General features: G+C 47.9%; 1 protein-coding gene across 1 annotated transcript in view; it reads right to left on the minus strand.

Annotated features, from left to right (window-relative positions):
- RFX8 (RFX family member 8, lacking RFX DNA binding domain) overlaps positions 1–14,948 on the minus strand; it is a 61,842-nt gene that overhangs the window by 17,874 nt on the left and 29,020 nt on the right. The window contains 1 exon segment of the mRNA XM_032652275.1: positions 3,670–3,733. Within this exon segment, the coding sequence (XP_032508166.1) occupies positions 3,670–3,733 (64 nt within the window).

Below are 14,948 nucleotides of genomic sequence, written 5' to 3' on the forward strand. Positions count from 1 at the left end.
AACCATATCCTGTCTGGGTCACCGTGCCTGGATTATACAAATGGTGAGTCATATAGGAAATCTCAGGGCCTAACGGACAAGGAAAATGAGGGGCACAGACTTTCCTTTAGAAGAACAGATTACAGAACGTAAAACCTTTCCATCAAGGATGGAAAAAGGCAACATGGCGGAAAGCGAATTCAACATTCCCGCCTTATGTCATCCCCGCTTCCCCTCCCCACCCCCTCCTCCCCCAGAGCAAGGGGAGGCATGAGCTCCTGGTTTGAATGAAGGACATCAACTACATATGAAATGATTTCTTCAGGATTTTCCCAGACGCCTTTTGAATAGCTTCCGCTTTAATAGAGTAGGTGAAAGCATCCCTGGGGGTGGGAAGTTAAGCAGCTAAGCCTGCGGGACTGCAGCTGGTGGGGAGGGGCGGCTGGCTCCCTTTCATTTCCTCCAACCTAATGGCCCACTGTGTGGTAGCACAGTTCCAAGGTCAGCGGTTCCTCCTTTGCTCTCTCCGTTCTTATGCGCTCAGAGCCTTACAGAGCTACTCGCTTATAGCTTGCTTAGTAGATCGTTTATGTGGGTTTGCAGTAGGCTCTTGTCTACAAGCCACCGGAGGCCAGAGCGGCCTTCTGAACCGCCAGCCCCTATCCTTGGGGCCAGGAGTGCCCCCAGCTGCGCGCTGCACCCACAGAGAACAGCCACCGCCAGCCTTCTCCTGAGAGGCTTCCCTGTTATCAGCCAATATCACATTGAAGTCCGGGGGCGTTTAGGGTCACACTCAACAGTCTCCTGAAGGACTTAAAATCTGTTACTTCTCAGCTCTTTTGTGGTCCTGAACCCCTTTGAGCACGTGATGAAAACAAATGACCTTCTCTGCAGAAAACTGGGAAGATGCCAAGTTAAATTCCCGTTGTTAATATTTTTGGAAGAAAGTAGGGGTGTAGATGTCTAAATAAATAAAGCAGTAGCACAGAAAGGTGACAGATCAAGAGGCATCATTCCATGGGGTACTGTTTGGTTTCCACCGGGGGCTGTTCCACCCTCATTCCTACCATCAACATTGGCAACATTCAGAGTCCTCTGATGGGTACGCTTCCAGGAGGTACGCTGGGGGGACGATGCTCGGGCTGGTCATCAGGAAGGATGGGGCTGTTGCATGGACTTCACTGGCCTGGCCACCAGTGCTTCTCCTGGAGAAGAATTGAGGGATCCTCCTTTCCAACCCTGGGCTACTCTCTCCCCTCACACTGCACGATCCTAACCACGCCCACTTTCTCCGCAGCACACATGACCTCCCGGGCTCATCGATGCTCTCCTGACACTGATTCTGCCAGTATCCAAGCCCGTGTTTCTCAAGGGTGGCCCTGAAACCAACTACATCAGGATTCCTGGGGTGCTTGAGGTTCACATCGCTAGGGCCCTCATGAATCACATGAAGCCAGAAATCTCTCGCTTTAACCAGCTCCCCAAGTGAGCCTTATGCATCGCAAGCTGAGACCGCAGCTCCGGGCAGGCTGTGTTGTCCAACTCTGCAGAAATCCCTACATTAAACACGGCGACTTCTAATTAGAATTCAAAGTTCTAATTTCCGATACTTCACAGTTTCACCTGTGCAGAAGAAGTCATCTGAAAACACAGTACTGTCAGAATGGAAACGGAAGCTACGACCAAAAATAATAAGAAGTAAATTCAATGCATTCCTGAAGTCAATTCCTTTTGGGCTCTTCCTGTGAAAAGAACTGATCTTTCAGGCAAGAAAAAAAAAAAAAGAAAATCATAAATTGAAATCTTTTCTTCCTAATATAAACAATCAGAAATCTAAAGGGAGCGAGTGTCTGGTGCAGAACTACTAAAGTCTGAATCTCTGCGGGAAAAGGCATTCAGGAAAGAAACAGGGGGATTCCTGTTCTGGAGAAATAATTCAGCAAAATGACAAAGAAAAAAGTGAGAAATTCTATTTAGATATTTTTAGGTGTAGTAAATACAGCTTGGGATCTTCAGGAGATCCAAGAAAAGTCATTGAGGTTATTATCATTCATTTATTCCGCCCACCTTTAGTGAGCAGGTACTAAGTGTCAGCCCCTGGAGAAACGCTGGAGGACCTTCCTGTCACCACCTGTCCCTTTAGGCACCACCTGCCACCCCTGAGTTACTCTATCAATTCTCTTGATGCCTTTTGTCCCTCCTGCATTCTTGAAGACACTGCTCCCAGAATTATCACCCCCAAAGCAAATGTATCCTGTCATTCTGCTTCTGAAGACGCCTCGGTGGTTTTCCCACAGTCTCCTGGGAGACACCCAAATTCCCCAGCCTGGCATTGACAAGCTGTCCACCACCTGGACCTCATGTTGAGTCTACTTCTCCCCGACATCCTCACTTCTGGTTTTCACTGCCCGCACACCCCCCAGCATGAATGCAAGCTACATATACCCTCAAGATCAGCACCTCCTAAAAAGGGGACCTCAGCAACCCTGTCCAGGACCAGCTCAAGGGCAGCAAGATAGGTGGAATAACAGCCCCTCGAAAACGCCCACATCCTAGTCCCTGGAACCTTACGTGGCGAAGGGGCTTTGCAGATGTGATTACGGTTAAGGACCCTGAGATGGGGAGATGATCCTGGATCCTCCAGGTGGCCCCAGTGTAATCACAAGGATCCTTAAAAGCAGAGAGCCTTTCCCAGGTGCAGAGAGCCAGAGAGATGGTGTCATGAGAAGGAATCAGCCTGCCTTTGCTGGCTGAGGAAGTGGCCACAAGCCAAGGAATGTGGGCAGCCTCTAGAAGCTGGAAAAGGCCGGGAATAGATTCTCCCCTCCAGGTCCCCCAGAAGGAATGTAGCCCTGTCAACCCCTTGCTCTTAGCCTGGTGAGAACTAGTCAGACTCATAACTTCTAGAAATTTTAGATAATAAGCTTGTGTTAAGTCATGAAATTTGTGCTAGTATGTTACAGCCGCAACAGGAAACAAACACAGGCCACCTCTTCCATGAAGCCTTCCCTAATTACTCCTGGCCCACATCCTTCCTCCCTCCCTCCCTCCCTGTGGAGTTCCCAATCCCCCTGTAGCGGGCACGGGCCCCTCACAGCACACCCATAGTTTTATGTCTGTCTTAGCTCCCCAGCTACGAAACTGTATTCTATTCAAGTATAGGAAATATGCTTTTTGTTTGTTTGTTTTTACTTTTCTTTCACACCCCATTCAGCCCTCAAGAGGGCTGGTCACAAAACAGGCTTTTCAAAGGGTGTCTACTCAATGCCACTTGTTGTATCAAAGTGCTATCCTGTCATCCTGGGCAACCAAAGAAAAGTTCACCTCGTGATGTCACAGATTATCTATTCATAGTTCTGGTGTCCTAATTCAAAGAGTTATAAATGTAACTGGAGACACGTTCACACAGATTTATTGCTAATAACCTATGCTTCTTTTCTAATTATAGCAGAAGAAACACTGTTAAACAGCCGATGAGTAGCTAGGTAGTTTGCTCCTGAGGACAGGGACCTCCTCTGTCCCTATACGTCGTGTGTACACAGTAGACACGCAACAGTCCTGGCTGGAGGGGTGAGTGTTGAGGGCTGCCCATAATAAGAATGTGACACACAGGAAAACAGCTGCATCTAATTCAGCAATTTCTGAATATTCCAGGGTCTATCACACAAATCTATTTTATTCAACACTCACTGCTCCTTCTTCTTGGAGAACGCTGTTATAATTAGTAGATTTTTCAAAGGCAACGACGTCTCCACTGTGACATAACAGATAACAAAGAAATAATTTCAGTTAGACACCCGTTTCTGAGCATAAGCATAAAGTTTCTTTTCTTTCTTTCTTTTTTTTTTTTTTTTTGTGTGGTACGCAGGCCTCTCACTGTCGTGGCCTCTCTGGCTGCGGAGCACAGGCTCCGGACGCGCAGGCTCAGCGGCCACGGCTCACGGGCCCAGCCGCTCAGCGGCACGTGGGATCTTCCCGGACCGCGGCACGAACCCGCGTCCCCTGCATCGGCAGGCGGACTCTCAACCACTGCGCTACCAGGGAAGCCCCCATAAAGTTTCTTTTGCAGTGAGTTATTTGTTGGGGGGTAACTTTGATTTCGAAACCCTCCTCCAAGTTTCTTTCCACAACTGCTGATTATCACCTGCTTAGTTTTTTTTTTTTAATCCATTTCTGTAACTGGGACAACATGTATTTATTTTTATAGGTTTATTCCCTTCAGAAACAAGAATATGATGTCATCATGGGTAGGACTTGCTCCAGTGAGAAAAGAAAAATTATCATGGAAATGAAGTCTTCTATTTTCTGATCTGGGGCTTTGAAAATGATGTACTCAGAAACGATAACATCCTCTGAGTTGATGGATGAAGCAGGGCAGCTTCACAGAACAAGGAAACTGAGAATGAATAATAAGATGTGAGTTCCATGTCACCATGTCTCTTGGGTTCACATATCGTACTGGAGACGTTTATTTATATGTCGCAGAGAACAGATTCAGTTCTATCCATGTGGTGTTGGGCATTTCCCCTTTAATTGTGGGCATCGAGAAACTTGGAGCCCAGGGCCCCCCACTTTGCCCAGGAAATGTGCATCCTCCAGATGCCGGAGGTGGTGGCTTCTCCATGCCCTGCCCAGAGCTGTGGCTGCGCCTTCCACTCCCACACATGTCCTCACGCCTGACTGTTTGGATTCTACGTAAATATGCAAAGAGGAAGGTAGCTGGCGAATGCTCTGCTTCTGGAAGCAAGACCATGGTCTTCAAGGCAGGGGTGGCCTGGGGCGGGGTGGGAGTCAGAGGGGAGCAGAGGAAAATGGCTTTCATCTCACACAGGAAGATCCTACATCCCCTCCCAGCCTCTCTACAGCCCTGGGAGCTCTCTTCGGAAGGTTTGGGTCAGTCCATTCTCCATGGAAATCTGGACAGAACACTTGATACCCACGTGATCAATGTTTCTGCATGATATTCTATTTCAAAACAGGGCAGATAGATTCAGGGTCTGCCTACATGCCCACTAGAAAGCCACCCTCTTCACTGTTCAGTAAGAGTTGTTATCACAACAGGAAGTGTACTGCTCATTGGCAGCAAGAGGGTTTCAGGACATGGAATCTATTCAACCTGGAGGAGATCCAGGATGATGGATTGACGGAGAATCTGAAATGTCTCGGGAGTTCCATCTGTCGTGTCTCAATGACATCTTGGGTAGGTGTGGACGACGACGGAGTTTCTCCAGGTAAAATCTATGAACAGCCCACGGCCACAAAGATTCTGAGACATTACAGCAACGAAAACAACAAGCAACAAACACCACCTGAAAGCGTAAAACCTAGAATGAAGGAAGACAAGAGATGTCAGAAACAAAAGCTCATTGAATAAAGGGCTAATAGAAAAGGGATCCAAGTAGGAAAACAGGATCATCAGCCTTTAAGAGATGCTGAAGAATCACTTGTGAGGCTTCCCTCAGCTGACCTGGAGGGAGAGCAGTTTCTCTACGATCCACGTCTGTTCTCCTGCTGCCCCTAATATGTCTTCTTTGGAAAATGAATGCAAGACCGTGAATGTATTCCGCTCCGTCCATCCATTTCTCATTCACGCGTCCATTATTTACTGCGTACCTACTATATGCGGGCATCACGCTAGGCCCTGGGGGATACAGCTGTGGTCGTGACGGACAAGGTCTGCCCTCTGAATGGTTACAGCCCGTGGAGGAGAAAAGCTGTTAACACGAATAATTGCAAAGTCATCGTTATGACAGCTAAAGTACAGGCTGTCAGGGGAATCTACGTCAGAGGGCCCATCCTCTTCTCTTCTTAGTTCAACAGTTTAGAGGCCTATAAACTGGCAGCTTGCTCAGCTCAGGGGAGCTTCCCTTGTGATTGGTCAGTGTGCTTTGGTTGGTACTTATCACAACCCTGTATTTGGAGAGCGCTTACTAAAGTCTTTGGATGGTAACAGCCATCTTCCTGGGACATTCCTTTGGATACTCAGGAATCTGGAAGCTAGAAGGTCTGCTTTCTGACTTAAAGGAAGGACAAGGGAAACCCTCCACCTTATGGCTCACCCCTCCCCCAACCCTGACTCAGGTAGCTTCGGAGGCTAAGCCACTGAGAGTGATACTCAGTAATTTTGGATCTGTAAGTGAAACTCCCAAGTTTCTGCAATCGGTTCAATGTAGAGTATGAGGTGAACTCAACAGCCATTGAAAGGAGGGTAGTGTTACAAGGAAGACTGAAAGGGGACTCCTCGCCACGCAGAGGCCTGTGTGAGGCTGGCAAGGGGACGCAATGCTACTATCCTCACTGGGGAGATATGCAAGTTTTGTAGCACTTAATTGGGGGACTTTATGCACTGAAACAGAAATTTGTCACCCTCATGGAGAGATTCGGTCATCTGTTACAAAGTCCTCATCTCCACGTAGCCAGACGATGACAGCTCTCTTGTTCAAAGGAACGGAGAAGGCTGTCTCTTCCCACCTTTGGAAGGTCCTCATTCAATAAATGGCTCATCACATGGGTCGACATGTAGGTCCAGTAAGATCTTAATTATCTATTTAAAAAGCTACCTAGTTTCAGAGGTCCCATGCAAGCCAAGAGGCATTAAATCTGCAGGAGATAGAGGGTGGCAATATTAGAGCCAGGCTACAAAGCAGCTGAGCAGAGAACAGCTGCTGGAGACCAGCCCTACTACAAGAGAAGGTCCGTGGAGGTCCAGGTCAAGGGCATCGGTGCCCAGAGCATCTGGCCGAGTGAACACTGCAGGCGTTGACTGTGCTCTGATCTCGCAGGTCAGGCTGGGCTAGGCTAGAAGGGGCGACCGTGGCAGCCAGGTGCCCCACCGAGGGGTCTTCCACCCGAGAGCAGGGGCGCTCAGGGTGAGGGGCTGAAGCAGGACTGGAGGGGACAGTTTTAGCTCTCAGGGTCCAGCCAGGATGGCCTCGTGTTCTGGGGGGGGGTGGGCAGTCACTGTCCCTGTGTCATTTCCCGTGTGTGGTTCCGATTCAGTCCTTTGGGCCATTTATTAGGTTGTGATCAAAAGCACAGTCATTGTGAAAACAGGGCTCTAAGAAAACCATAGCAAACACCCAGAGCTGACCTTGCTGGGAAGCAAGTGCTTCCAGCTCAAAAGGAGGTCTTCTTCCATCATCCTCTGAGGCCTGAGATGCTTTATTTTTTAAATTTTTTAAATTATTTTTTTTGGCCGCACAGCTTGTGGGATCTTGGTTCCCCAACCAGGGATTGAACCCGGGCCCTGGCAGTGAATTGCCCAGTTCCTAACCACTGGACCACCAGGGAATTCCGCCCCCCCCAACACCACCTTTTTTTTTTCTTGAGATGCTTTAAAGGCGTAGACACATAAAAACCACATTTTGCTTTAATTAGTTTTTACCATCAATTTGGCTAAGAAGGGTCCGACATAAAGAGGGCTGAGACATGATTGTATGCCACGTGACTCATCCTTTGTTTTCCCTGGAAAATCTTTCAAGTGTCGTGTTAGCTTTTTGTAGTCTTTTAAGGAACCTCCATACTGTTCTCCACAGTGGCTGTATCAATTCACATTCCCACCAGCAGTGCAAGAGCGTTCCCTTTTCTCCACATCCTCTCCAGCATTTATTGTTTCTAGATTTTTTGATGATGGCCGTTCTGACTGGTGTGAGATGATACCTCACTGTAGTTTTGATTTGCATTTCTCTAATGACTAATGAAGTTGAGCATTCTTTCATGTGTTTGTTGGCAGTCTGTATATCTTCTTTGGAGAAACGTCTGTTTAGGTCTTCTGCCCATTTTTGGATTGGGTTGTTTGTTGTTTTTTGTTATTGAGCTGCATGAGCTGCTTGTAAACTTTGGAGACGAATCCTTTGTCTTAATACGTCTTCTGGCATTTAACTTTCTTTTAGTTCGGACTGCAACTTGCATCCACATTCTCAGGTTTTGACATCAGTTGTCATTAATCCAGACCTCCATTCACATCATTTGGGCGCCGTCATTTGCCCTTGCAAATCATTCTAACAGCAGTGAAACAACTCAACGTGAAGCAATTAAGAAAGGTAAGAGGATAAAAATGTAATAAAACTGAATTCACCTCCCATGCTTGTTCAGCGTCAGATTTCGGAGGGAAGGTACCTCATCTTCTGGTCAATGAGGGAGCTAATTTCAATTTTTACTCAGAGCACACGAATTAGTTATTTTGGTTTCGCTTAGGAGAGGATACCCTCACCTTGATATTTTTATATCTAAAGTTAAACAGTCAGTATTTGTATTCGTATCAGGATGGGTGTTATGATTGCAAAAGCTTTACGTCATTTAATTTTGGTTATGCTAGTGATGCTAATCACTGAAATATACTGAGCATTTACCCACTGCTAAGCGCCCTACACGCATCACCTTAGCCCTCACAACAATCCGTTACGTGGTGGATAATAATTCATTATTATTCCCATCTTACGTGTGGGAAACGAGAAACAATTCAGAGCCAGAAACCCAGCTCTAACTTCACATCTTCACCTCTATGACCTCTCCCACTATTCCGTCTTGTAAGACACACGTGTGTATGATAACAACATACACAAGGAGGGCAAAGGAAGACACGAGAGTTTTGAAACTTGAAGTGGAAAAGAACAACCTTCTTTCTTTAAATTTTATTTTATTTTATATCGGACTACAGTTGATTTACAATGTTGTGTTAGTTTCAGGGGTACAGCAGAGTGATTCGGTTATACGTACACATATATCTATTCTTTTTCATTCTTTTCCCATTTAGGAAGAACAGCCTTCTTCTTAAACTGGGTTAGGTGAGTGCCGTGGATTTGTCATTTTCTGCGTTGGGGGCTGTTGCTTTTACACTGCTTAACTCTATTCCCATTAGATTTTATGAGCAATAATGGCAAAATGATGACCTGGCGGGACACCTTTAAAAGTGCTGAAAGTCTAACTTATTCACATTCACCTTCCGGAGACAAAACTCAGCAACTGGATGCCAGGCTTCCTCAGCAGATAGCACGTTGCCTTGTCTCAGCATCTCAGCTGGAGATGAGCACGTGAGGGACGCTCTGAACAGGTGAGATAGTTTGGGAGCTTCAGAGCATTACCGGCTTTTAAAACCTTCCTCGAGGGATTCCCTGGTGGTGCAGTGGTTAAGAAGCTGCCTGGCAATGCAGGGTGACACAGGTTCGTAGCCCTGGTCCAGGAAGATCCCATGTGCTGTGGAGCAACTAGGCCCACAAGCTACAACTACAAAGCCTGCACGTCTGGAGCCTGTGCTCCGCAACAAGAGAGGCTGCAATAAGTGAGAAGCCCGCGCACTGCGATGAAGAGTGGCCCCCGCTTGCCACAACTAGAGAAAGCCCTCACACAGAAACGGAGACCCAACACAACCAAAAATAAATAAATAATTTTTTTTTTTAAAAAAACCTTCCCTGAGCAAAGGTGCAGTCTAGGGCAGGATCCTCCACACCTATGTTTTCTGAGCTGCTAGACAACGATCAGGTAACGCCTACTTTTTTTAACCTTAACAAGTTCTAACCAGCCTTGCAAAGCATAAGGCGGACAAGGCCCAAATGTGGGTTGCAACTTGGACCCCTGATTATACCTGAGAGGGAGGCCGCACGGGGCTCGATAGAGCCCTGGCCCCGGGAGGGTTCAGCTCCTGCAGGTACCAGGGCTGCACGGACAGAAAGAAAAGCTCTGAGGTAACTGCTGACGTTCTGACATCCTTGGGTCCTCGGTGCCCACAATCGCCTGGCTGACGGCTCCCTGTCAACTCACCCTCCTGGGGTGGTGAGTCTGAAAGACGAACCCTGAGCCTTCCTGCTTTGTCAGCACAATTAGCCAGCTGTGGACCCACAGCACTGGGTTCTGCGGGCGCAGGGCCGCCAGGCAGCCCCCTGGGCTCATGAGCTGGCAGAAGGACAAAGGCGCAGACTGGGGAAAGCCCAATTTAGAAGCTTTCTACAGGCCTTTAATAGGCCACGTTGGAAAAGCTGAGAGAGAGAGACAGAGAGAGACAGAGAGAGAGAGAGAGAGAGAGAGAGAGAGAGAGTGTGTGTGTGTGTGTGTGTGTGTGTGTGTATGGTGTGCTGGGGAAGGAATGAGGGCAATGGTGTTTCCATATATCCTGAGAGAAACGTGAGCCTCTGTCCCACTGATGTCAGAAGTCACGTGAGATAGAATGGGGAGTCATCTGTCAAAGTTTTCCTTGTAACGTATGAGCCAGGGATTTGGCCTAAGAGATAGAGAATAAACCTGAGTTAAGCAGAGCTGTTTCTCTAGATGTGACAACACACACACACACAAACACACACTCTCTCTCTCCATTCCCCTCCACCTCCCCTGATGATAATAGAGCATTTTATACTTTGGCCTCAATTCTCCAGTAGGTTCTAGGTCAGCACTTAAGACTCAGGTCCAGGACTCAGCCTGGATGCCTGCTAAACAAGACTGGGATCTGGGGAGGCCTGTTTCCTGTAAAATTATGTTACCCTGGAGCAGGGTGGGAAACGTCCTGGATTTTGGGAAGGGGTCCTTTTCATCTGGCACACACTGCATATATATATATTTTAATTTATTTATTTTTGGCTGTGCTGGGTCTTCATTGCTGTGCGCGGGCCTTCTCTAGTTGCGTCGAGCGGGGGCTACTCTTCGTTGCGGTGCGTGGGCTTCTCATTGTGGTGGCTTCTCTTGCTGTGGAGCACGGGCTCTAGGTGTGCGGACTTCAGTAGTTGTGGCTCGCGGGCTCAGTAGTTGTGGCTCACGGGCTGTAGAGCGCAGGCTCAGTAGTTGTGGCGCACGGGCTTCGTTGCTCCGCAGCATGTGGGATCTTCCCGGACCAGGGCTCGAACCCGTGTCCCCTGCATTGGCAGGCGGATTCTTAACCACTGCGCCACCAGGGAAGCCCCACACTGCATATTTATAGTCATTTTCCTCACACACACAAAAAAAATAGCCTCAAGCTTCTCATTGGTTTTGAAGATCAAGCCTTGGTCTCTCCTGGGTTCAGGGCAGGTGCTACCTCAGCAGTTTTCAGCGGAACCCACCACAACCTACCCCCTCGCCCCCGCAGGGAAAACAAATGCTGTTGACACCAGGACTCCCGCTCTGCTTGCTCCTGGGCCACCTGTCAGGTGTCCAACAAAGGGGGTCCCTGGCTGGGGATCGTGTCCTCCTGCTGCTTCCGCTGGCATGGGGGAGGGGGAGGGGGAGGGGCGGATGGTAGCAGAGAGCTGAGCATCAGAATTTCTCCACTGATGGGGCTCGGAGGGGCAACGTGGGGGAGACAGGGGCTTACCTCAAGACTAAACTGATTTTAATTAGATTACATGCTTTTTTGCAGCACCTGGTGGTGGTGGGGATGAGAGAGCAGACCCCAGAGTCCCTTAAAGCCACCATCCCTGGCTCCTGGCCAAATCTCTATGCCCATGCCCTCATCAGTGGCTCCATTTCTTTCCTTAACACGCGGTCGAGAAGAAAAAAAAAAGAGCAGACAAGCTGCCCTTGAAAAATTCAGATGCCTACTCCTCCCTTAGGCAAACATTATCAGGAAAGTAAATCAGACTTCAGTGGCTGCACCCGTGGAGAAATGCCTGCCTCACTGGGGCCCTCACTCTGGGGAACAAGGGAAACGCTCATCTGGGATCTAAACACTGGCGAGCTGTGCTCTCGGAAGCCGGCCCTGAGCGTGTGCCCTGGGCGGACACAGCTACCTGCCCGTGGGGCTGCCTGCTCCCAGGTGTGCAGCAGGGCGGGCCCTGGTTAGGGTGCCACGTGAACAGCTGTGCTGCGTGTCCCGCCCCTACACAGGCCAGAGTGAGGAGGGCACTCTGGGACACAGGAATGAGCCCGACGCTGCGGGAAGGGGGACTGGGCGCGAGGAGAAGACAGGGGCAGGGGAAGACCAGCTACTTCAGGGGACCCGCCATCCCGTGTCTTCCTGGACTGCAGGGTCAGGCTTGATGCCTTATTTGTAATCGAGGTAGCAGTGGTGAGAAATGATTCCGAGAGCTCCCCTTTACCCTCTGCCCCATCTCCCCTGATGGAAACATCTTGCCCATCTACAGTACAAGGTCACAGTCTGGCTTCTGACACTGATACAGACTCACCGACCTTACTCGAATTTCCCAAGTTTCACTTAAACTCTTTTTTGCATATGTTCAACACAACGTTATCACCTATGGAGATTCGTGCATTCAATACCACAGACGAGACACAGAACATCCGTGTCATCACGAGGGTCCCTGGGGCTGCCCCTTTGTAACCACACCCATCTCTTGGTCCCTCACCCCCAGGTCCCTAACTCCTGGCAACCAGGAAACTGTCCTTCATTTCAAAAACGTGGTCATTTCACAAATACCATATATCACTTATGACACAAGTGAACCTATCTACGAAACAGAAACAGACTCACAGACGTAGAGAACAGACTTGTGGTTGCCCAGGGGGAAGGGGGCAAGGGAGGCCTGGAGTGGGAGTGTGGGCTTAGCAGAGGCAAACTAGTACATATAGGATGGATAAACAACAGGTCCTACTGTAGAGCACAGGGAACAGTATTCAGTATCCTGTAAACCATAATGGGAAGGAATATGATACATATATACATACATGTGTAACTGAGTCACTTTGCTCTACACCTGCAACTAACACAACATTGTAAATCAACCATACTTCAATAAAAGAAAACTTTGTCATTTCAAAATGTTTTATAAATGGAATCATACAGTATGGAACCTTTTGAGACAGTTTTTTCACTCAGTGTAATTCCCTGGGGATTCATCCGAGCGGTTGTATCAACAGTTTGCTCCCTTCGCGGCTGCAGAGTATTTCATGGCGTGGCCGTGCCATCCTTTGTTTAAAGACCCCCAGTGAAGGACATCAGGGCTGATTCCAGTGTTTGCTCATTATGAAGAAAGCTGCTATGAACATCTGTGTACAGGTTTGTTTCTTTTTCACGGTACGCGGGCCTCTCACTGCTGTGGCCTCTCCCGTGGCGGAGCACAGGCTCCGGACGCACAGGCCCAGCGGTCATGGCTCACGGGCCCAGCCGCTCCGCGGCATGTGGGATCTTCCCGGACCGGGGCATGAACCCGTGTCCCCTGCATCGGCAGGCAGACTCTCAACCACTGCGCCACCAGGGAAGCCCTGTGTACAGGTTTCTGTGCGGACAGAAGTTTTCCTTTCTCTGGGATCAATGTCCAAGAGTGAACTTGCTGGTTTCAATGGTAACTGTGTGTTTAGTTTTAGAGGAGTCTGCCAAACTGTTTTCCAGAGTGGTTGGACCATTTTGCATTCCCATCAGCAATGTATGGCGTCTCTCCGCATCATCGCCATCATTTCGTGCTGTCATTAGTTTTTATTTTAATCACCCTGATAGGTGTGTGTTCACTGTGGTGTTGATTTCGTTTCCATAATGATGAACGGCGCTCAGCAGCCTTCCATGTGCTCACTGGCCATCTGTAGATTCTCTTCAGGGAAAGGTATGGGTATGTCTTTTGCCCATTTTCTAACTGGACTTTTTTTTTTTACTGTTTAGTTTTGAAAGCTCTTTATATATTCCAGGTACTAGTCCTTGGTCAGATGTGTGGCTTGTAGATATTTTCTTCCAGGGTGGAACTTATCTTTCCCTCCTCTTCACAAGGTCACACACAGAACAAAAGTTTTCATTCTGATGAGGTCCAACTCATTAGTTTTTCCTTTTATGGATCATGGTTTTGGTGTCAAGCCTCAGAACTTTTTGCCTAACCCTCGGGTACACCCCAAAGATTTTCTCCTATTTTTTAAAATTTAATATTTTTATGTTTTATTTTATTTTATTTTATCTTTGCGGTACGCGGGCCTCTCACTGTTGTGGACTCTCCCGCTGTGGAGCACAGGCTCTGGACGCGCAGGCTCAGTGGCCACGGCTCACGGGCCCAGCCGCTCTGCGGCACGTGGGATCTTCCCAGACCGGGGCACGAACCCGTGTCCCCTGCATCGGCAGGCAGACTCTCAACCACTGTGCCACCAGGGAAGCCCAATATTTTTATGTTTTAAATGTAAGATCCATCCTGAGTTAATTTTTATATCAGTTGTGAAGTTCACTTTTTTGCACGTGGACGTCTAGTTGTTCCTGCACCATTTGTTGTAAAGCTACTCTTCTTCCACTGAATTACTCTTGCACCTTTGTGAAAAATCACGTGAGCATATTTGAGCGGGTCTATTTCTGATCCTCTACTCTGTCCCTGTTCTGTGTCTGTGCCTCCACCAAACGACACCGTCTTGATTCCTATAGCTGCAGAGTGAGCCTTAATATCAGGTAGTGTTTTCTCCCACTTGACTCTTCTTTGTCAAGGTTGTTTGAACTATTTTAGGGCCTTGCCTTTCCATGTAACTTTTAGAACAAGCCATCTATGTCTACAAAAAAACCTTGCTGGGATTTTTTTTAAAGAACAACTTCATTGAGAGATAATTCACACATCACGCAATTCACCCTTTTAAAGAGTGCAATTTGCAGCAAAGGAAACCGTAAACAATGAAAAAGATGACCTAGGGACTGGGAGAAAATATTTTCAAATGATGCAACCAACAAGGGCTTAATCTCCAAAATACACAAACAACCCATACAACTCAACAACAACAAAGCAAACAACCCAATCGAAAAATGGGTGAAGAACTAAATAGACATTTCTCCAAGGAAGACATACACATGGCCAACAGGCACATGAAAAGGTGCTTCACATTGCTAACTATCAAAGTAATGCAAATCAAAACTGCAATGAGGTATCACCTTACACCGGTCAGAACGACCATCATCAAAAAGTCTACAAATAACAAATGCTGGAGAGGATGTGGAGAAAAGGGGCCCCTCCCACACTGTTGGTGGGAATGTAAGTTAGTGCAGCCCCTATGGAAAATAGTATGGAGGTTCCTTAAAAAGCTAAAAATAGAGTTGCCATCTGATCCAGCAATCCCACTCCTGGGCATATATCCAGACAAAACTCTAATTC

This window comes from Phocoena sinus, chromosome 13 (genome assembly GCF_008692025.1).
Source record: "Phocoena sinus isolate mPhoSin1 chromosome 13, mPhoSin1.pri, whole genome shotgun sequence".
NCBI lineage: Eukaryota > Metazoa > Chordata > Mammalia > Artiodactyla > Phocoenidae > Phocoena > Phocoena sinus.